The following is a 24,039-nucleotide window of genomic DNA, read 5'->3' as shown; positions in this document are numbered from 1 at the left end:
GGGAAAAAAGCACAACAGCACCTCTACTTCCTTAGGAGTCTGTGGAAGTTCAGCATGTCATCAAAAATCTTGGCAAACTTCTAAGGATACGTGGTGGAATGTGTGCTGACTGGCTGCGTTACGGCCTAGTATGGGAATGCCAAAGCCTTTGAGTGGAAAACCCTACAGAAGGTAGTAGATTCGGCCCAGTATATCATGGGTGAAATCCTCTTAACCATTGAGCACATCTACTTGAAACATTGCTGTAGAAAAGCAGCATCCATCATTAAACATCCTCACCACCCAGGCTATGCTCCTTTCTTGCTGCTGCCATCAGGTAGAAGGTACAGCAGCCTCAGGATTCACACCACCAGGTTCAAGAACAGTTACTACCCCTGAACCATCAGGCTCTTGAACAAAAGGGAATAGCTGCACTCATTTAAGGACCGTTATATTGTTATTTCATGCTCGCTATTTATTGCTATTTATTTATATCTGCATTTGCACAGTTTGTTTACAGCTTACAGTTACCATTCTGTAGATTTGCTAAGTACGCCTGCAGAAAAAGAATCTCAGGATTGTATGTGGTAACATATATGTACTCTGATAATAAATTTTACTTTGAACTTTGAACTAGTTGTCCTGAATAAAGACCAGAATTTAATGCAGTTTCTGAGTAAAGATTTTTTTGTTCACAATGGAAAACATCTGGCAAAAAACCAATAACTCATTGTGATAAAAAAAACAACATAAACAAAATCAAGCATTATGCACTCAGTGACCACTTTATTATGTACTTCCTGTACTTAATAAAGTAGCCTCTGTGTGTATGTTCATGGTCTTCTGCTGCTGTAGCCCAGCCACTTCAAGGAATGATGTGTTGTGCATTCAGAGATGCTCTTCTGTACACCGCCATTGTAATATGCGGCTATTTGAGTTATTGTCACCTTCCTGTTAGATTGAACCTGCCTGGCCATTCTCTTCCGACCTCTCTCATTAACAAGGTCTTTTCACCCACAGAAACTGCACTCAATGGATACTTTTTTGTTTCTCACACTCTCTCTGTAAACACTAGATTATTGTGAGTGAAAACCCCAGGAGATCAGCAGTTTCTGAGATACTCAAGCTATCCCATCTGGCACCAGCAATCATTCCATGGTCAAAGTCACTTAGATTATATTTCTTCCCCATTTTGATGTTTGCCTTGAACAACAATTCACTCTCTTGAACATTGAGTTAGTTCAGAAAGTTAGATTCTAAGTTAAATGACAGGAACTTTAGGGATATTGTTGCAGGACCACATGCTAGTGAGGCCAGAAATAGCAAGTTCATAAACTTCAACAGGTGGCTAAGGTGTTGATGTAGGAGGGACGGCCAGATCATGGTGCTCTCTTCCAGGGAAGATGGGACCTGGGACCTGTACAGAAGGAATGGTTTGCACCTGTAGGAGGGTGACCAATATCCTAGTGGAAGGTTTGCTTGTGCTGCAATGTTGGGGTGGGGAGCGCAGGTTGGTTTAAACTAGAGTTGCAGTGGAATGGGAACCAGAGCGCCAGAACAGATAGGGGAGTGGTTGTGGTGAAAGATATTGTTAAGCCAACATACAACGTCAGGAATCAAAAGGTTGAGCATGGTGAGACTAATGTTCTGAGCTGCAAGAAGTATTGTAGTAAAGGCAGATGATAAGGGCATGGATCAGCACATAAAATTATGACACTGTACCCATTAGTGAGACTTGGTCTCACTACATAAAAGCATGAAGACATAGGGCTATAGAGCACTACAGCACAGAAACAGGCCCATAGGCCCATCTAGCCAAGCTGAAACATTAATTTGCCTAGTCCCATCGACCTGCACCTGGACCATAACCCTCCATACCCCTCCCATACATGTGGTCCTACAACAATAACCCTGAAGGTCCTATCATTTAACTTAGCACCTAACTTTCTGAACTAACTCAGTGTTCAAAAACTCAAGTTGGGCAAGACTGGCAGCTCAATATTCCAGAGTTCCTTTGTTTTAGATGTGGTAGAGTGGGAAGGATTCAAGGGGGCTGAGATAGCATTACTAGTCAGGAAAAATGTCAGAGCAGTGCTCAGTCAGGACAGACTGCAGAGCTCTTTTAGTCAGTCTTTATGGGTGAAACTGAAGAATTAGAAAGGTATGAGCACATTAATGATTATATTACAGACCACCCAACAGCCCATGGGATTTATAGGAACAAATTTGTAGAGAAATCACAGACTGTTGCAAGAAACAAGGTTGTGATAGTAGATGTTTTTAACTTTCTGCATATTGACTGAGACACTGAGACTCTGTTACTGTAAAAAGTCTGGATGGGAACGAGCTTGTCAAATGTGTTCAGGAAAATTTCCATAATCACTACATATAAGACCAAATGAAAGAGTGTGCAATACTTGATATGCTATTAGGGAATGAAATAAACAGATGATAGAAGTTTCCATCTAGTAATCATAATGCCAGTAGTTTCAAGGTAATTATAGAAAACAATAGGTCTTGTCCTCACATTCAGATTCTAAATTATAGAAAGGATCTGACAAGGGTGCATTGGGACAGGTTGTTTTCTCGCAAAGGTGAACTTGATAAGTGGGAGGCCTTCAAAGGTGAAATTTTGAGAGTACAAAGCTTGCATGTGTCTGCCAGAATAAAAGATAAAAGATAACAGGTTTAGAGAATATTAGTTTTCAAGAGATATTGAGGCCCTGGTTACAAAACAAAGGATGTGCAGAGCAGGTATAGGCAGGTAGGAACAAATGAGGTACTTGAGGAGTATAGAAAAAATCCAAAGGAACACTTAAGAAGGAAATCAGGAGGGCTAAAAGAAGAAATGAAGTTGCTTTTGCTGACAAGGTGAAGGAGAATCGTGAGGGAGCAAAAGGGCAGCAGGGGACAAAATTAATCCTCTGGAAGATCAGAATGGTAATCTATGCATGGAGCCAAAAGAGATGGGGAAGATCTTGAATGGACATTTTGCATCTGTATTTACAGAATCTGTAGAAGTGAGGAAAGGCAGCAGCAAGGCCATGGGCCCTATGCAAATTGCTGTCATGAGGCGAATTAGGGTGGATAAATCTTTAGGGCCTGTCAAGGTTTTCCCTTGGAGCAAGTGTTTAGGGGGAACATGAGGGGGATCTCCTTCATTCAGAGGGTGATGAGAATTGGGAATGAGCTGGCAAAGCAAATGGTGAATGAGGGCTCGATTTCAATGTTTAAGAGCAATGTAAGTAGATGTATGGGAGGGGTATGGAGGGTTATGGTCCAGGTGCAGGTCGATGGAACTAGGCAAATTAATGTTTCAGCATGGACGAAATGGGCCTATGGGCCTGTTTCTGTGCTGTAGTGCTCTATGGCCCTATGCCTTCATGCTTTTATGTAGTGAGGTGTCACCACATTATCGGCTGAATAGCTGTTTGCATTAATGAGGAGAAAAAAAGTGGACGTAATAAAGTGGACACTGAATGTGTGTACTGTATATAAGCTAATCATAAGTAGTTATATCTATTGTGCTTTTTTATGATGGTTTATTATGCTACATTGGATCTGGAAGGACAATCATTTTGTTTTCCTTTACACTTGTGTACTGAAGAATGATGATAAACAATAAACAAACCTGAACATATGAAGATTGAAGCTTGAAGAAGGGATTAGAATATAATCACCAGACCTGCAGAGCTCTAGGAAACAAAAGGTGGACAATAGACTAATCTCCTCAGCAACTGGCAACCTGCAAGTGACCATTCCAAAGGAATAGATGAGGATGCATTGTTTTAAGAAAGTTAACTTGAAACTATTCACCTGCCAGAGGTGATGATAGAGAAAGATACATTAGGAAGAGTTAAGAAACTCATGGATAAACACATGGATGATAGAAAAATAGAGGGCTAAGTAGAAGGGAAGGGTTAGATTGATCTTAGATTAAGTTATAATGTGGGCACAACATTGTGGACCGAAGGCCCTATATCGCACTGTAGAGTTCTGTGTTCCATGTTCTAAAATTGCCTATTTTACCTTTCTTGTCCATTCTATTGAAACTCCCAAAATTTCTGATTTGTTGGTGCCTGTGTTTTTAGGAAGCTCCCTTTCCCCTTAAATGGATTTCTGTGAATTCATCTGGCCATTGTTTGTTCCAACACCGTTCATAATAACTTGGAAGACACAACTTTGCTGAGTTCATTTTCATGTTATCACGAAAGGCAATAACAAGAACTGTGAGAACAAACTAATCCTACCAGTTAAGAAATGCTATACTGGTTATTCATTCAGTACTTGAGCTGGCTTTACTGAAATCTGATAACAGCAACACAGAAATTATTTTGCAGTAAACACTCTAGATTCCTATCAAGGGCTATACTATTTCATCAAAGATGGCCTACTGAGTAATTTTCTACTTATAAGCATTTTGATTGATATCAGTATTTAGATGTCCCAATGTTGATTAAAGACAAATGAACAACAGCTGTTGGTGAAGCAATCAGATTTATGATAAATGTTTATAAAAGAAACCAAGAGAAGGGCTAGAGTACATTTAGTTAATACTTTGCAGAAGGTAGAAGATTTTTGGGAAAGTTTACTGGATTGTTGGGAATGAGTATGTGAATGTGATTAAATCGATCACTTTATCAGCAAGCTAATTCCATGGACCAGATAGCCTTAGCAGTTATTGTATTTTTCAATGCTTCAATGATATAGAGAACTTGTGGGGTAAAACTATGTCATGAGTCACGTGGTAAAATCAGCACACGAGTGCCATATTTTAAAATTAGTTCCATTAGAGTCAACTGAACCAAAATTGGACAAAGGAAGTTTTTTTCATTCATTAGTGATAAGTAGTTTAGTAGTTGGGATCAATATGGATGGGCACTGGATGTCTGGCATGGGCATAGTGGGCTGAAAGACTCTTTGACCCTATAACATGAAGTCTGGATGTTACTTCCAGTACCTTCATTTATTGAATGAATACAGGAGGCAGCTGGGAGTCTGGATCTGGATCACAGATAATCCTTAAGTATTGGTATTGGTATAGGTTTATTTATTATCACATGGACCAAGATACAGTGAAAAGCTTGTCATGCATACAGTTCATACAGATCAAGTCATTACACACTGCATTGAGCTAGAATAAGGTAAAAGAGTAACAATGCAGAATAAAAGCTACCGAAATAATGCAGTACAGGTAAACAATAAAGAGTGAGATCATAATGAGGTAGAATGTAAAGCCAAGGGTCCATCTTATTTAACTACAATGCCATTCGAGAGACTGATAACAGTGGGATAGAAGCTGTCCTTGAGCCAGGTGATACGTGCTTTCAGGCTTTTGTAATATCTGCCTAATAGGAGAGAGAGAAAAGAGAATGTCCAGGGGGCTTGCTGATTGTTTTACTGAGTCAGCAAGAAATATAGACAAAGTTCATTGAGGGGAAGTCAGCTTCTGTGATGTGCTGAGCTGTGTCCACGACTCCCTACAGTTTCTTGCAGAGCAGTTGCCATGAACAAATCGGTGTGCATTCAGATAGAATGCTTCCTATTATGCATTGATAAAAATCAGTAAGTGCCAATGAGGACATGCCTTGAATTTCTTCAGTCTCCTGAGGAAGTATAGCCATTGGTGAGATTTCCTGGTCGTGGTATCTATGTGGCCGGACCAGAACAGGTTATTGGTGATGTTCACTCTTGGGAACTTGAAGTTCTCAATCCTTTCAACCTCAACTCCATTGATGCAGAGATGAACATGTGTACCTGCACCCCACCACACTTTCTGAAATCAATGACTAGGTCTTTTGTTGACTTTGAGGGAAAAGTTGTTGTCCTGACACCATGTCACTCTGCTCTCTACTCCCTCCTGTACTCTGACTCATTGTTATTTAAGATGTGATCCACTACAGTAGCTGGAGTTAGAGCAGATTCTGTTCAATTTGTAGTTCAGTAGTGACTGAACAGGGGCCTGAGGACACAACCCTGTGAACAACAGTGTTTAGAATAATTGTGACAGAAGTACTGACTGTGGGAGTAAAAGGGTAAATGTGAGATAAGTGAATGGGTATTGTGATATCTGTCAGAAAATTTATAAAATGGCATCAAGAAATTCTTTTGCATCAAGTCCTCCATTCCCTGATGTGACAAAAAGTTATTTGCTTCCTCTTTAAAAACCGCCAAGGAGCTATCCGCAGTTTTAACTCAAGAGTCTTCAGATTAGATCAAAGTAACCCAGCATGGATTGTTGGCTTGGTACATGTCAGTTAATTTTGAAACTGACATTTTCCAAGCATCAGCCTTTCACTGAGTTGAGCTGAAGTTCAAGTTCATGTTTATTGTTATTCAATCATCCACATTGGTACAGCAATACAAAACAACATTCATCTGGAACCAAAGTCACAGAGTCATAGAGAAGCAGGCTCTTCAGCCTATCTAGTCCATAATGCGATACCGTTAGGCCCTGGTGCTTTGTTGGGTTTTAGTTGTTTGATGGCTTTGATGACCTCGTGAAGAGTAGGGGGAGCATCTAGCTCAAACAGTATGGGTCAAGGTTTAATCTGCCCAGTGCCTCATTGGTGATGGTTCCTGGTCTGTTCAGTAGCTCGTGGAAGTGCTCTTGCTATCTTTTCATATGCTCTCACTTCTCAGTGAAGATGGATGTACTGTCCTTGCTCAGGAGTTGTGAGGTGCCTTGTTTTGATGGACCATGCACAACCTTGATTGCTTCATAGAAGCTTCTTGAGTTATTACAGTCAGCGAAGGCTTGTAACTCCTTGGACTTGTTCGCCTACCACTGGTCTTTCGTAGCTCTGAGCTGCCTCTGCAAAGTTGATTTTGCACTCAAAAAGGTACACTGGGAACAGCTAGCTAAATTGCATTGTTTATATTTCATCGAGAATTTGAGGAGATTTTCTTTGTCACCAAAGACTCTAGCAGATTTCTACAGATGTACTGTGTAGAGCATTCTAACTGGTTGCATTACCATCTGGTATGGAGGGGCCACTGCACAGGATCAGAAAAATTTGATGAGTGTTGTAAATTCAGCCACTCCTTCATGGGCACAGGCCTTCCCCAGCATCGAGGACATCTAAAGCTGATGACTCACAAAGGCAGCATCTCTTATTAAGGACCTCAATCATCCAGGACATGCACTCTTCTCATTGCTACCAACAGAGAGGAGGTATAAGAGTCAGAAGAACCCACTCTCAAGAGTTTAGGAACAGCTTTTTCTCTTCCATCATCAGATTTCTGAATGGACAATGAATCCATGAACACTACCTCACAATTTTTGCTATCATTTTGCACAAAACTGTAAGACCATAAGACATTGGAATAGACCCATTGAGTCTGCTCTGCATTCCATCATGGCTGAAATATTATGGCTCTTAACCCCATTCTCCCTGCCTTCCTATCATGTTTGATGCCCTGACTAATCAAGAACTTATCAACCTCTGCTTTAAATATATCCAAATGATTTGGTTTCCACAGCCACCTGGGGAATTAATTCCACAGATTCACCAGCCTTGAGCTAAAGAAATTCCTCCCCATCTCTGTTCTACAGGCATGTCCTATTCTGAGGCTGTGCCCACTAGTCCAAGACTCCTCAATTTTAGGAAAAGTTCTCTCCACATCCACTCTCTCAAGACCTTGCAATATTTGACAGGTTTCAATGATATCCTCCCTCATTCTGCTTAACTCCACAACACTATTTATTTAACTTTTTAATATATATTTCTAATTGCAATTTATAGTAGACTTCTGTGTTGCACTGGACTGCTGGGGCTAAACAAAACATTTCACAAAATACTCAGGAGATGGCTGGGGCTGCCAAAGAGCCTGAGCAGCATCGCACTCTGTGGACATAACACATAACACCATAACACCATAACACCATAACACCATAACTGCGACTGCCCTTCAAATACTTGGAGGAGTAGTTCAAGGTAACAAGAGCCAGGGAAGTGGTACAGTACAAGGACTCAAGTGATCCGAAGGTGGCTAGAGCAGGGATCCAAGTGAGGACTGGCAGGAAGTGGAGGGTAAAGGAAGCTGACAAAGGGTCTCGGCCCGAAATGTCGACAGTTCTTCTCCTTATAGATGCTGCCTGGCCTGCTGTGTTCCACCAGCATTTTGTGTGTGTTGCTGGTAAAGGAAGCTGTTCAGAAAGCAGAGGCAAGGCTACATCATAGGAGGCCAGTGCGAATGGTCACACGAGGCCGAGCTGGGCTAGGATCCTTTTCAACTCCCCAAATGGACACCATCTGAGGGAAGGAAAGGCGCCACTTAATTCAGGAGGGGGTGAAAGCAGCAGTGGAGGAGACGAGAACCTGCAAGATGGTGGGAATGAAGCAACAGGGAGCTTGGACAAGATGGGAAAATGCGGTTGAGAAGAAAGTGACCTGGGCTGAGCTTTGGAAAGCTGAGTCACACCAATTTCTCATCCAGGCAGAATACGATGTGCTTACAAGTCCATCAAACCTGCACACATGGGGCAAAGCAGAGTCATCAGCGTGCCCACTGTGTTCCAAGCGAGGAACCCTGGAGCACATCCTCAGCAGCTGCACAAAGGCACTGAGTGAGAGACAATACCAATGGAGGTATGATCAGGTCCTGAGGACCATTGTTGAAGCCATCAGCACAGGAGTTGAGTGGGCGAAGCGGTCTCGAACCTCTAAGCAGGCCATTGCCTTTGTCAGAGCTGGGGAGCAGCTAATACCTGCCAAAAGAACATCTGCAGGTATCCTGACCTCTTCAAGGGACTGGCTGCTGTTGGTGAACCTCGAACGGCAGCTCAAATTCCCCAACCATATCGCAGCCACCACCCTGTGACCAGACATTGTCCTTGTGTCTGAGTCTGCTAAGCAAATGGTGCTGCTGGAGCTGACAGTCCCATGGGAAAATCGCTTGGAAGAGGCATTTGAAAGGAAGCTCTCCAAGTACACAGGACTGGTCAGCAACTGTCAGCAGGCTGGAAGGAGAGCGAGGTGTCTCCCAGTGGAGGTTGGATGTAGGGGATTCGCAGCCCGTTCTTTAGCCAGAGCCTTCAGCAATTTGGGCATCGAGGAAGAGGAGAGTCATCCGCAGCACCACTGATGTGGCAGAGAGGGCCTCAAGATGGCTGTGGCTAAAAAGAGGGAAGCCATGGAGTCATAAGTAGCTAGCCATCTGGACACAAGCTGGGTCACCTGGAGAAGAGTGTATGATGTTGAAAGACACGAAACACCCGATGATTCCAGGAATATCACTGATGATGTGTCCAGAGGCAATAATAGATGTATGTATATAGTAAGTCAGTGATAATAAAACTTATTCTGATTTTGTACAAATATCAAATAACAGCTAACAAGCTAAGATGATCAATGTGAGCACACAGACCTTGAATGTGTTGGACATCTTTGCATCCATGAGTGCAAGTTTGGCTTCAGAATTTTCCCTGAGAAGGCTCCACAACTCAGCTGACCCAGGGTGACCTGTGGTGACAAAACCCAATGTTAAGAGGTGGATTTAAAGGATGAGATGCATTTATAGCAACATATTAACACCTGTTTAGTGAGTATTCCAAGTTCTATAATATTTCTTGTGAAAATATGCTTCAATCTATCTGTAATTTGAAGGTCAGGTCACATTGTTTCCTACTAGACTAGCAGAATAAATTGATTCTCATATGAACTACATCAAAGACATTTAACTTTTTAAACAGCTGAACCACATTACTGTAACATCCTCCACACTCTTAATCCAATTTTATTATCTCATTGTTTAACTTTATAAGCCCTGAAATAACTTTGGTGGATCTATGTTGCACCTGTTTTTCTCTGAAGCATGGGCCAGTTTTATAAGGGGATGAGAACTAGAACACCAGAACTGATAGCAGAGTGGTTGTGGAGAATGATGTTGCTAAGCCTACATACAAAGTCAGGAATCAAAAGGTTGAGCATGGTGGGACTAAAGACCTGAGCTGCATATATTTCAATGCAAGGAATATTGTAGGAAAGGCGGATGAGCTTAGGGCACAGATCAGCACGTGGAATTAGGAAATGGTAGCCATGAGTAAGATTTGGTGGCAGGAGGAAAAGGACTGACAGCTCAGTGTTCTGGTGTTCTATTGTTTAAGATATGATGGAGCAGGATTAAAGGGGGAGGTATGGCATTGCTGGTCAGGAAAAATGTCATGTCAATGCTCAGTCAGGACAGAGTGGAGGACTCTTCTAGTGAGGCTTTATGGGTAGAACTGAAGAATAAGAAAGGTTAGTGGGGTTATATTATAGACCACCCAACAGTCCATGGGATTTAGGGGAGCAAATTTATAGAGATTGCAGACTCTTTTACGAAAAATTAGATTGTGGTAGTAGGTGATTTTAACTTTCCACATATTGACAAGGACTCCCATACCTTAAAAGGGATGGATGGGAAAAGGTTTGACAAATATGCTCCAAAGGTTTCCTTAATCAGTTTGTAGATGTCCCAGCCAGAGAGAGCATGATACTAGATCTCTTATTAGGGAAACGAGACAGGGCAGGTGATGAAGGTTTGTGTAGGAGATCACAGTGCCATTAGTTTCAAGGTACGGAAAAGGATAGGTCTGGTTCACAGGTTGATATTCTAAATTGGACAAAGACCAATTTTGATAGTAGTAGAAAGAATCTGGCAAGTGTAGATTAGGACAGGTTGTTTCCTGGCAAAGGTGCACTTGGTAAGTGGGAGGCCATCAAAAGTTGAATTTTTAGATACAGAGTTTTTATGTTCCTGTCAAAATAAAAGGTCAAGATTACAGATTTAGGGAACATAGGTTTTTGAGAGTTATGGAGGCTCTAATTAAGAACAAGAGAGTGCATAGTAGATATAGACAGGTAGGAACAAATGAGGTACTTGAGTAGAGGAAATGCAAGAGAACACAATTAGAAGGGCTAAAAGAAGACATGAGGTTGCTCTAGCAGACATGGTAAAGGAGAATGCCAAGAGTTTCTATAGATATAGTAAGAGAAAAAGGATATCAAGAGACAAAATTGGTTCTCTGGAAGATCAGAGTGAAAATATATACATGGAGCCAACAGAGATGGGAAATTGCAGGGATGTTAGTAGAGATTTTATTCAAACATCCCTCACCACGGATTGAAGGATAGCTAATGTTATTCTGTTATTTAAAGAAGGCAAGGAAATTATAGGCTAGTGAGCCCGACATCTGTAGAGGGAAACTATTGGAAGTTTAAGGGACTTTTAAGCATTTATATAGACAGGGACTCATTAGGGATATTCAACATGGTTTTATGCATGGTAGGTCATGCCTAACCAATATTATGAAGTTTTTTGAGGATGTTACCAAGACTAGGCAGTGAACATTGTCTTTATGGACTTCTGCAATTTCTGTGACCACGTTCCTCATGGGAGGTTGGTCAAAAATGTTTATTTGCTTGGCATTCAGGATGATGTATTAATGGGATTAGATATTGGCTTCACGGGAGAACCTAGTGAGTGAGTAGTGGTAGTAGATGGTTGCCTCTCTGACTGGAGGCCTGGGACTAGTCATGTGCCGCAATGATTGATACTGGGTCCATTGTTGTTTGCTATCTATATCAATGATCTGGATGATAATGTGGCAAACTGGACCAGTGGTACAGCGGACAACACGGAAAACCATCAAAGCTTGCAACAGGATCTTGATCAGCTGGGAAAGATGGGCTGAAAGATGGCAGATGGAATTTAACGCAGACAAGTGTGAGGGGTTGCACTTTAAGAGGACCTGTCAGGATAAGTCTTACACAGTGAGTGGTAGGGCACTGAGGAATGCTGTAGAATGAAGGAATCTGGGAATACAGATCCATAATTCCTTCAAAGTGGCATCACAGTTATATAGGGTTGTAAAGAAAGCTTCATAAATCCAAGTATTGAGTACAGGAGTTGGGATACTATGTTGACATTGGTGAGGCCAGTCATTCGAATATCAGGTGGAATTCTGGTCATTTACTTGCAGGAAGGATGAAAGATTAAAAGAACACAGAGAAAAATTACAGGGGTATTATTGTGCTGGAGGAGCAGAGTTATAAAGAAAGATTAAATAGATTATTCCTTGGAGTGCAGAAAATTGAGAGGAGATTTGATAATGGTATACAAAATTATGAGAGGTATAGATAGGGTAAATACAAGCAGGCTTTTTCTACTGAGGCTGGGTGAGACTGCAACCAGAGGTCATGGTTTAGGGTTGAAAGGTGAAATGATTAGGGGAATATGAGAAAGAACTTCTTCACTCAGAGGCTGTTAGGAGTGTGGAACAAGCTGTTAGCACAATGGTGGGTGCAGTATTGATTTCAACATTTAAGAGAAATTTGGATAGGTACATTGATTGTAGGGATATGGAGGTCTATGGTCCAGATGCAGGTTGATAGTACTAGGCATATGAATAGTTTGGCATGGAGTAGATGGGCTGAAGGGACTGCTTCTATGCTATAGGGTTCTATGACTCTATGTCCTATGGCATGAGTATTGTGAGCAAAGCAGATGAGCTTAGAGTGTGGATCAGTACTTGGAGCAATGATGTGGTGGCCATTACAGAGACTTGGATGGTGCAGCAACAGGAATGGTTACTTCAGATGCCAGGTTTTAGATGTTTCAGAAAGGACAGGGAGGGAGGCAAAAGAGGCAGGGGTGTGGCACTGCTGATCAGAGATAGTGTCACTGCTGCAGAAAAGGTGGACATCATGGAGGGATTGTGTACGGAGTCTCTGTGGTGGAATTTAGGAACAGGAAGGGGTCAATAACTCTTTCATAGGCAGCCCAATAGTAACAGGGATATCAAGGAGCAGATAGGGAAACAGATCCTGGAAATGTGTAATAATAACAGGGTTGTCGTGGTGGGACATTTTAATTTCCAAAATATCGATTGGCATCTCCCTAGAGCAAGGTGTTTTAATGGGTTGGAGTTTGTTAGGTGTGTTCAGGAAGGTTTCTTGACACAACATGTAGATAAGCCTACAAGAGGAGAGGCTGTACTTGATTTGGTATTTGGAAATGAACCTGGTCAGGTGTCAGATCTCTCAGTGGGAGAACATTTTGGAGATAGTGATCATAATTCTATCTCCTTTACAATAGCATTGGAGAGATAGGAACAGACAAGTTAGAAAGGCGTTAGAAATTATAGACCAGTGAGTCCTACCTCAGTGGTTGGTAAGCTGATGGAGAAAATCCTGAGAGGCAGGATTTATGAACATTTGGAGAGGTATAATATGATTAGGAATAGTCAGCATGGCTTTGTCAAAGGGCAGATCACGCCTTAGGAGCCTGATTGAATTTTTTGAGGATGTGACCAAACACATTGATGAAGGAAGAGCAGTAGATGTAGTGTATATGGATTTCAGCAAGACATTTGATAAGGTACCCCATGCAAAGCTTATTGAGAAAGTAAAGAAGCATGGGATCCAAGGGGACATTGCTTTGTGGATCCAGAACTCGCGTGCCCACAGAAGGCAAAGAGTGGTTGTGGACAGGTCATATTCTGCATGGAGGTCGGCCACCAGTGGTGTGCCTCAGGGATCTATTCTGGGACCCTTACTCTTCGTGATTTTTATAAATGAACTGGATGAAGAAGTGGAGGGATGTGTTACTAAGTTTGCTGATGACACAAAGGGTGGGGGTGTTTTGTAGATAGTGTGGAGGGCTGTCAGAGGCTACAGCTGGACATTAATAGGATGCAAAACTGGGCTGAGAAGTGGCAGATGGAATTTAACCCAGATATGCTTGAAGTGGTTCATTTTGATAGGTCAAATATGATGGCAGAATATAGTATTAATGGTAAGACTCTTGGCAGTGTGCAGGATCAGAGGGATCTTGGGGTCCGAGTCCATAGAACGCTCAAAGCAGCTGCGCAGGTTGACTCTGTGGTTAAGGAGGCATACGGTGTATTGGCCTTCATCAACCATGGGATTGAGTTTAAGAGCCGAGAGGTAATGTTACAGCTATATAGGACCCTGGTCAGACCGCACTTGGAGTACTGTGCTCAGTTCTGGTCGCCTCACTACAGGAGGGATGCGGAAACTAAAGAAAGGGTGCAGAGGAGATTTACAAGGATGTTGCCTAGATTGGGGAGCATGCCTTATGAAAACAGGTTGAGTGAACTTAGCCTTTTCTCCTTGGAGCAACAGAGGATGAGAGGTGACCTGATAGAGGTGTATAAGATGATGAGATGCATTAATCGTGTGGATGGTCAGAGGCTTTATCCCAGGGCTGAAATGGCTGCCATAAGAGGGCACAGGTTTAAGGTGCTTGGGAGTAGGTATAGAGGAGATGTCAGGGGTAAGTTTTTTACACAGAGAGTGGTAAGTGCATGGAATGGGCTGCCAGCGACAGTGGTGGAGGCAGATACGATAGGGTTTTAAGAAACTTTTGGATAGAAAAAAAAAAGAAGAAAAGAAAAGTAGAGGGCTATGGGTAACCTTAGTAATTTCTAAGTTAGGGACATGTTCAGCACAGCTTCGTGGGCCGAAGGGCCTGTATGTGCTGTAGGTTTTCTATGTTTCTATGTTTTTGTGATCTTAGAGGAAAGGCAATACTGCTTGTAGCCCTGGGCTATATCCAATGAGAATTTGAAACATTCATTAGATGACCTCAAGCCAACAAAACTAAAAGATCCTATTTTGAACTGACATGGAAAATAATAAGAATAGAGGATTTGGGGAGCACAGGCAGTGACAACTCTCTGGAGACCAACCTTTGGGAATGAGAAGGACCCCATGCGGGAACACTTGGAGATCACATCTGCGCTATGGGGAATACCTGGCCATTTAGATTTTTTCCCAGGTATTACCTTTTCTCTTCTTTACTGTCCACAGAGGCTCAGGGAAATCTAGTGAATGTGCACACAGGCATGTAAACTCATGAGCTGGAGAACTGTGCCTGAAAGGGAGTTGTCAGTAAATACAGATTCTCTCTGTGCCTAAATGGTCTTTACTAATTCTTGCAATGGAACTTGCCCAAGTAGGTAAGAATGAAGTGGAGGGGTTGAGAAAACAGTGCAATGATTTAAAGATGTCTATGAAAGCAATACCGAAATCAGTAAGGTAGATGGAAAGAAACGTGACACTGGACATCATACAATGTGTTTAAAGCAGATACAAAAGCTTCAGGGCTAACTTGCTGCACAGAGGAATAATATATGCTTTGGATCTGAAAGAGGGAAGGAGAGTGAATATGGAGATATGAATTGGACTGATTTAGCAGATCAGGTGACCAGATACGGTTATAATGAGGACCCACCTCTGAAGTACAACCAAAAGGAGCCAGTGCTACTGTCTGCCCAATACTATCAGAGAAGGGGGAGCCAGAGAAGGAAATCAAAACCAGCAGAGAGATTGTGCTAAAGATATCAGGACATAAATGCTTGGGGTTTTCCTAAGGAGCTGTTCCAGGAAATTAGTCAAGAAAGCAATACACAGTCTAAATGATTCCAAGGAAAGGAGATTGGTAATAACGTGCTTGCATCTGAACATACACTCTGCTTTGCCATAAGGACAGAGAAATGATGTGGGAACAAACGAGGAGTCACAGAATGCAATACTAACTGCGATGGGTACTAACAGTGAGGATGCAAAAGATAAGTAAATGTTACCAGATGAAAAGAGAACACCCCACTGCACTTGTGTCTCTTCTATGGATGGTGTTTTAAGGGATGTATGGATTAACATTTAGGATGTAGCTGTAAAGGGCATTAAAGTTTCTACCTTCCTTGGAGATCACCTTCATTGTACTGCAGAACCACAGAGGTTCAGCCAATGATCCCAAGGGACCATATGTATCAAAACAAAAAGTGGGAGAGGAGATGGAAGGAGATCAGAACAAAGACACAAACTATGGAAAAACTTCACTTAATTTTTTTTTGTTGATGGTCCCTCACCTGTACAGGATGGTGAGAGGAAAACCTCCATGTGAGAGATGTGAGGGAAAAAGAATACAGAGTCATAAAAGCGAATGCTCACTCAAAAATTATCCTGTGAGGAAATAAGAAGGCTAACAAGTTTGCAAAAGAACGTGCTGCAATCTGACAGGGCAGTTGCAGACTGGGAAAATTAGAAGACAGAAGGAACAACAGTTTAAGTTTATGGATTTAACAGAGGAGTGTTACGAATGTGACGCAACTCTGAGGGGCCGAAGGGTTCAAGTCCTTTTTGAGAATCGCAAGATCGCTATTAATTCAGGTCTGGGACCCAGGAAATAAGAGAGAGACACTCAGTATCCATAGGGTTTGGAATGTGTCCTGGCCACAGCGAAACGGAACCACTGATAACGGGTATTGTCTCTTGGAGACGGAATTGTGTATTGAGTACTATACTATTCATTGGAAACCCTCAGGGGACAACCAGAGTGGTCTAGTTGAGGGATTGCATCATCCCAACCTGATTGACATCTGAGACCCCATGAGTAAGGATAAAAGAGGGTCTGGGGAACAACCCCTTTAGATGCACCAGGAGAAACGCTAGAAATCCCATGACAGCGTTTAATAGCGACAGCCGGTAGGGGGCTCGTGTGCGTCCTCCCTTGCCTGGGTTGGCGGGCTCACCACGGAAGTACGGCTTAGCTAAAGGAGAGGCCACAAGTGAACGGCCACACCAACGGGACTCCTGACGGATCGAAATCATAAAAGGAAAGCCGGCAAGTTTTTCTCCAAATCCCTCTCTCCCTCCAACCATTGCAACCCAGCGGTCCCCAAAGGCTGCAGCCTGCGTGAACTGAACGAACTTTATATTTCCATCGGACAATACATTATCCCCTAGACAACGATAGAGCTTATTTCTTATTGATTATTATTATACCCGCACTTTTAGATTTAGTATTGACGACGTATATTATCTGTATATTTGCATTGATACTATTTTTGTGTATTTTTACTAATAAATACTGTTAAAAATAGTATCATCAGACTTCAACGGACCTCTCTATCTTTGTTGGTAAGTGACTCAGTTACGGGATTCGTAACAGGAGCAAAAGAAAGATAAAGAATTTAAAAGAATTGATCGGAGCAGGGTCAGAATGTACAAAGAGCACAAGGAAGTGCTTACTAAAAACTAAGTGGTCTTATGTGAAATTTGTGGTTCAAAGGGGGTTGCAACCAAATGACCTACTGGTACCATGACCTATGGGGATACTAAGGAGCACTAAGTGTCCAGGAGAGGATAAAACAAAATGTAAACCTTTAAACCCAAGAAATAATATATTTTGTTGCAGTGGAGCTAACTGTGACTGGGGCCATGGTCAGTCTTGCTCCAGAGCCACTACAGTGGACAAATGTGGGATAGGGCTCCCCTTGTCCTTACCTACCACCCCACCAGCCTCCAGGTCCAATATATAATTCTCCGTAACTTCCGCCACCTCCATCTCCGCCGCATCTGTTCTCAGGATGAGGCTTTTCATTCCAGGATGAAGGAGATGTCTTCCTTTTTTAAACAAAGGGGCTTCCCTTCGTCCACCATCAACTCCGCTCTCAAACGCATCTCTCCCATTTCCCGCACATCTGCCTTCACCCCATCCACCCTCCACCCCACTCGGGATAGGGTTCCCCTTGTCCTTACCTACCACCCCACCTGCCTCCAGGTCCAATATATAATTCTCGGTAACTTCCGCCACCTCCAACGGGATCCCACTACCAAACACATTTTTCCCTTCCCCCCCCTTTCTGGGATCGCTCCCTACACGACTCCCTTGACCACTCGTCCCCCTCCCCATCCCTTCCCACCGATTTCCCTCCTGGCACTTATCCTTGTAAACAGAACAAGTGCTACACCTGCCCTTACACTTCCTCCCTCACCACCATTCAGGGCCCCAGACAGTCCTTCCAGGTGAGGCGACACTTCACCTGTGAGTTGGCTGGTGTGGTGTACTGCGTCCGGTGCTCCTGGTGTGGCCTTTTATATATTGGTGAGATCCGACGCAGACTGGGAGACCGTTTCGCTGAACACCTACGCTCCGTCCACCAGAAAAAGCAGGATCTCCCAGTGGCCACACATTTTAATTCCACATCCCATTCCCATTCTGATATGTATATCCATGACCTCCTCTATTGTCAAAATTAATCCAAACTCAGGTTGGAGGAACAACACCTTATATACCGGCTGGGTAGCCTCCAACCTGATGGCATGAACATTGACTTCTCTAACTTCCATTAATGCCCCTCCTCCCCTTCTTACCCCATCCCTGGCATATTTAGTTGTTTGCCTGTTCTCCATCCTCTGGTGCTCCCCTCCCCTCCTTTCTTTCTCCTGAGGCCTCCCGTCCCATGATCCTTTCCCTTCTCCAGCTCTGAATCACTTTCGCCAATCACCTTTCCAGCTCTTAGCTTCATCCCACCCCCTCCAATCTTCTCCTATCATTTCACATTTCCCCCTCACCCCACTATTTTCAAATCTCTTACTATCTTTCCTTTCAGTTAGTCCTGACTAAGGGTCTCGGCCCGAAACGTCAACAGTGCTTCTCCCTATAGATGCTGCCTGGCCTGCTGTCTTCCACCAGCATTTTGTGTGTGTTGATATTTATTTATTCAGTAAGTTATGGGTCAAAGTATTTGGTGAGTACACTTCTAACTCTTCTGGCTTCAGTCTCATTGCCGTCTGTTCTGAAATTGTTAGGTGTGGGGGGTTGCATTCAAGAAAACAATGAAATGCCACACTGCTACCACCATCTGTTCCAGCACGTCACGACAGCGTTTTTAAAAATCTCCAGTTACCCCATCCATATTACTCTGCCCAATCGACGTTTTCAAATATACACACCCTGGAGAACGTTTTAGAAAAGCTCCATTCCGGGGGAGGAAAACGCCATTTCAGTGTGGATGGAGGGTCAAAATGAACAGTAAAAGCTTCGGTTACAGATTTACCCGGTCTAGTGTGGATGTAGCCTCAGAGTTGCTATTTATTATGTAAAGTGGCAGGTTTGCCAGAGAAGCAACCTTTAACCTCATTAGACTCAATGTCTGAATCACCTAGTTTGTCTGGTTTGACCCAGTCTGAGGTGAAAAGAACAAAGGTACAGGGCTGGGAGCAGAGACCATAGAACAATGCTGGCTGTAGAGCTGGATGAGAGCCAATTAGAAAGTGACCCAGGTAGGTCAGGTGACTTTGACGCATTGGAATGGAGATGCATCATTTGAACTGATGAGGAATACTATTAGCGTCTGGAGCTTCAAATACGAGGGAGCTTAACTCTCCAGAGACAAACCATCACTGATGTGGAAGATTCCATGAAGCAGTGGAGATTGGAACGAGAAGTCGATGAATGCTGGTCAGCATAGACTTCTTTCCTGGGTAATACCTTTTACCTTCATTGACTGTTCATGTGGATCAGGGTATCCTACTGGGTGTGCACACAAGTACTTAGTTTGTGAACCCACATACTTTTTAGTTGAGACAGAAAGATATTGGTCAGTAATTACATATTCTCCCTGAGTCTCTCTGATTATTATTACTAAGGGATAGAGCCTTCTTCTTCTTCTGTTGTTTTATGGCGGTTGGCAAACCAGCTTTAAGGTGTATTACAGCCACCTACTAGACTGGAGTGTGGATCGTTTGATAAACAGGAGGAATGAAAAGAATTGCAGTCTCTGGATTCTATATAATAAACCAGAGTCTTTCAGATACTTCATGATATAGATCCGTATTTCTCTTGAACTCCCACCTAAAATGTCTTCTATACCCATAGCAGTTTTTTTGTTTACCTGATGTGCTCCTATCATCTTCACTCTTTCTCTTTCATACTTCTTACATTTTATCAATACATGTTCAACTGTTTCTGGTTGATTACAATATTCACACAACCCAGTTGGATGTTTCCCTATTTTGTATAATATGTAATTAAGACTTGTGTGACTAAATGACTGATGATCACTTCTTTCTTTCTATGCTCACCTGATATTTTTTGGTATCTGACTTGCCTTTGTATTTTGTACAGTTCTCTCCCTGTTTCACTCTCAACCCAGTGCTTCTGCCATGTCTCCACAATACATGTTTTTATAATGCGTTTTACTTCCGTTTTGCTTAGAGGGATCTGGACCTCTATTATAGACAATTTGAGTGATTGTTTAGCTATAATGTCCACCTTTTTCATTACCCTCCACATCACAATGAGCAGGAACCCAAAGGAAGCTTACTTCTATCCCATTTTTGGTCAGTATATACAACTTGCATAGAATCTCCAATAAAATATCCCGTCTACTTTCTGATTTTCTTGATTTGATAGAGATTAATGCAGACAAATTTTCTGAACAAATTACAGCCCTTTTTACATTATTTTCTTCTATCCAAGATAATGCACTGAATATTGCCATTAATTCTGTTGCATACACTGATACAGCCTTATAACACCTACCTCAACATAATGTGGCACCACCTCATTTCTTGTTGTAGCAACTCAGAAATTAGCACCATACCCACATCGATTTTCCACAGCCAGTTTTTCTAGTTTCCATCAATGTCCAGTTGCTGATGCCCTGATTATCCTTTCTGTCCTATTACAGGCCTTGACAAGTTAACGTGTCAGGGTCCTCCTCTGATTGGTCCAACCATTCAAGAGCGCATAGCTTCCCAAGTAGACCAGGTGAATTTTCTAGGACCATTGCACCAAACTTCCAGGTGGAATAGATTATAAAACAGAATTGGTGGACATCAGATCACCCTCAACTTTGTTGCCAACTTTTATTTCTTGCCAATCAACTTAAGTTTTGTAAGTAGCCATTCAGAGCTATGCCTTAATCACCTCATTTATTATGCAGCATTATGATGTAAGTGTGGATGTCATTTGACACATCACTACTGTACAAACTCTGGATCCTTATTAAAGATGTTAATTTTGTGAGGCATATTTGCTGTGAGTAGCAGGTTCTGTTCCAGGATCTGTCCTGGGTCCAACATGTAAGTGCCATTTCAAAGAAGTATGGCAGTGCTTCCACTTACTCAGAATTTTGGGAAGATTCAGCATGTCACCCAAAACCTTGACAAACTTCTATAGGTGCACAGTGCAGAGTATCCTGACTGGATACATCACAGACTGGTATGGAAACACCAATGCTCAAGAACAGAAATACCTTCAAAAGTGATGGATACAGCCTAGTCCATCAAAGGAAAAGCCCTCCCCACCATTGAGCACATCTACAGAGAGCACTGCCACAAGAAAGCAGCATTGATCTCAAGGACTCAGCCGTCCAGGTTATGCTCTCTTCTCACTGCTGCCAGTGGGAAGGAGGTACACCAGCTTCAGGAATAGTTATTACCATCAGGATCCTGAACCAGCGTGGATAACTTCACTCACCCCAGCACTAAACCAATTCCACAACCTAAGGACTCACCTTGGAGAACTCTATAACCCATGTTCTCAGTACTATTTATTTACGTAATTATTTATTATTACAATAGCTTTTTCTGTATTTGCATTTATATTCTTTTGCACATTGGTTGTTTGTCAGTATTTGTGTGTCGTTTTAGTTGATTCAATTGTATTTATTTGTTCTACTGTGAATGCCTGTAAGAAAATGAATCTCAGGATAGTATATGGTGACATACACATACTTTGATGATAAATTTACGTTGTCTTTTTTACGTTTGTCATGAACATATGTAGGTAGTAAACTGCAACTTTGGTGATAATATTGGAAATGTTTTCTCAGGAAGTGGCTGTTTTATTAAGTGAAGTGGATTTGACTAAATCTCCTATCTAACTACAATGCTGAAACAGGAGTGTGTTCTGAGACAGACGGATGAGTAAGTTAAAAGGAAGTTTACAAAGGCGTGCGGTGTGCTGGTCTTCGTTAGTCAGGGGATTGGGTTAGAGCTGTGATATAATGATGCAACTCCATAAGATTCTGGTTGGACCACACTTGCACTCTCTTCTTGTGGCCCATCTTCAGTTAAAATATTTACACAGCTACATGGGACAGAAAGACCTGTAATTAATTCAGAGGCCCTGCTCTCTTATGACCTGCTATAAATGAAGAAGTTGTTTGGCATGTGGAGGATGGGGAATAATGATACTGCTCTTTTTAATCCACACCTCACATTCCACTGCATATATCACTCACAATCCCCTACTCCCTGCTTGACACTTAAGTGATTGGTATATAAGTAACTATTTCCACAATGTAAACGACAAATAATAAATACACTTCTATTTAATTTTTAGCAGCTATCCCAGACATGATAGGTATGATCAATGATGCTACAAATAAAGGCAAATTAATTTTGCAAAATGAAGAGGGATGGAATTCCAGAATGGCATTAATTATAATTGTTCCAAATTGTTCCCATTCCTAAAAGGTCAGCCAATGCTTCAACTCCCAATCTGAACACAAGGAAATGCAGCCTGTTTGAAAATCAATTTAAAAAAACAGCAAATGCTGGAAGTCTAAAATAAGAGCAAAACATCCTGGAAATACTCAACAGCTCAGGTCAAACCTGTAGATAGAGAAGCAGAATTAATGTTTCAGATTAAAGATGCCTTATCAGAACACTCACAAAGGGTTGTCAAACTGAAACTTTAATGCTGCCTGTGAGTCTCATGGTCCAACACCAAAACAAAGATGTGAGATTTGTATCTGCTTCTTCCTTTATTTTGTATGGAAGCAGAATCCCATCAGCAAGTGTTTATCTGTCGATTATTTTTCATTTCAATACATTTTGGTATTCTCTCTCTTCATTTCTATTGCTCCAAAGCTGGGGTTCAGTTAACTTTGGAATCAATTATTTGAACTTCATTGGACAATATCCGAAAAATCCCTGGTACGCTTTCAAAGAAGAATGGGAAAGTCCTTCTCATTGTTCTGCCAAATATTCAACCTTCAATCAACTGTTCAATGTCATACATATTGCTGCTTGTGGGAGCTTGCTGTGTATAGTTTGGCTGCTATGTCTCTTATGTTCAAAAAATAGATTCAGGAGCAATTATTACCCTTTGTGACTGGCACAACATTGTGGGCTGAAGGGCCTGTAATGTGCTGAAAATTTTTATGTTCTATGTACCCTACAACCATGAGGTTCCTGAACCAGCGTGAATAATTTCACTCACCTCGCCCCAAACTGATCATTAAACACAACACTTGGACTCACTTTCAAAGACTCTACAATACACATTCTCAGTAGTTATATATAACATTTACTTATTGTTTGTCTTTTTTATGTATATGCATACTTTTTCTTCTTTTGCACATTTCTTTCTTTTGCTTGTGAGTCTTTGTGTGCAGTTTTTCAATGATTTTATTATATGTTCTGCTCTGTATGCCAGCAAGAAAATAAAACTCACTCTTGTATATGGTGATATATATGCATTTTGATAATAAATTTACTTTAAACTCTGAACTTTGAGTAATAGCTGCAAAGCGTTGCAAAGAACTGGGTGAATCCAAACACAGGAGTTAGGATGCAGATGAGGGTGTGAGAGTGGCTGGAGCTGAACAGCAAACAGGAGGGTGAACAGGAAAGCAGGAGGCAGGCAGAACTTATCTTGACACAGGGCATTGCTGGCACCGAACGGCAAATAGGAGACAGGCGGCAGGCTAAACTTATCTTGACAGGTAGCGTATATAGGCAAATGGTAGACAATACTTCTCTTGACACGGAGAGGCAGAGTTACACAGGTAAACCTTGGTACTAAAGTAAAACTTAGAAATCTTATCTTGACGTGGGGAGACAGAGGTACACAGGTAAATCTTGGTACTGAAGCAAAACTTAGAATACACAATCCTAAGCGGCCGGGAATGCTAATTACCACACTGGCTAAAACAACGATCTGGCAACAAGTGGATGCAATGCCGGAGTTTTTATGCTGCAGGTCTTGATGAGAACCAGGTGTGCCACCATCAAAGAGAATAAGGAGAAAATGGGGAAATAATGGTTGGGACCATGACACAAAGGTGCTTCATTGGGTGGAAAACACTTTGGGATGCACTGGGTGGGATATGAAGGGTATCAACAAATGCACATCTAAATTCCAAATTCTGTAAGTCACCTTAACCAAATTTATTAAGACAGACAGTCAGAATCAGAATCAGTTTCATTACCATGGGCATGTGACCTGAAATTTGTTAACAGCAGCAGCAGTTCA

The 24,039-nt window shown here is 42.0% G+C and overlaps 1 protein-coding gene across 1 annotated transcript in view; it reads right to left on the bottom strand.

Annotated features, from left to right (window-relative positions):
* The window catches only part of LOC132403627 (uncharacterized), a 483,661-nt gene that overhangs the window by 76,051 nt on the left and 383,571 nt on the right, over nt 1–24,039 (bottom strand). The window contains exon 10 of the mRNA XM_059987094.1: nt 9,349–9,443. Within this exon, the coding sequence (XP_059843077.1) occupies nt 9,349–9,443 (95 nt within the window). The remainder of the gene's footprint in view (nt 1–9,348; nt 9,444–24,039) is intronic.

The sequence above is a fragment of the Hypanus sabinus genome, chromosome 13, assembly GCF_030144855.1.
Source record: "Hypanus sabinus isolate sHypSab1 chromosome 13, sHypSab1.hap1, whole genome shotgun sequence".
In the NCBI taxonomy this organism is placed as follows: Eukaryota; Metazoa; Chordata; class Chondrichthyes; order Myliobatiformes; family Dasyatidae; genus Hypanus; species Hypanus sabinus.
Note: the sequence above shows the minus strand (reverse complement) of the source record. Positions and strands in the feature narration are given on the sequence as shown.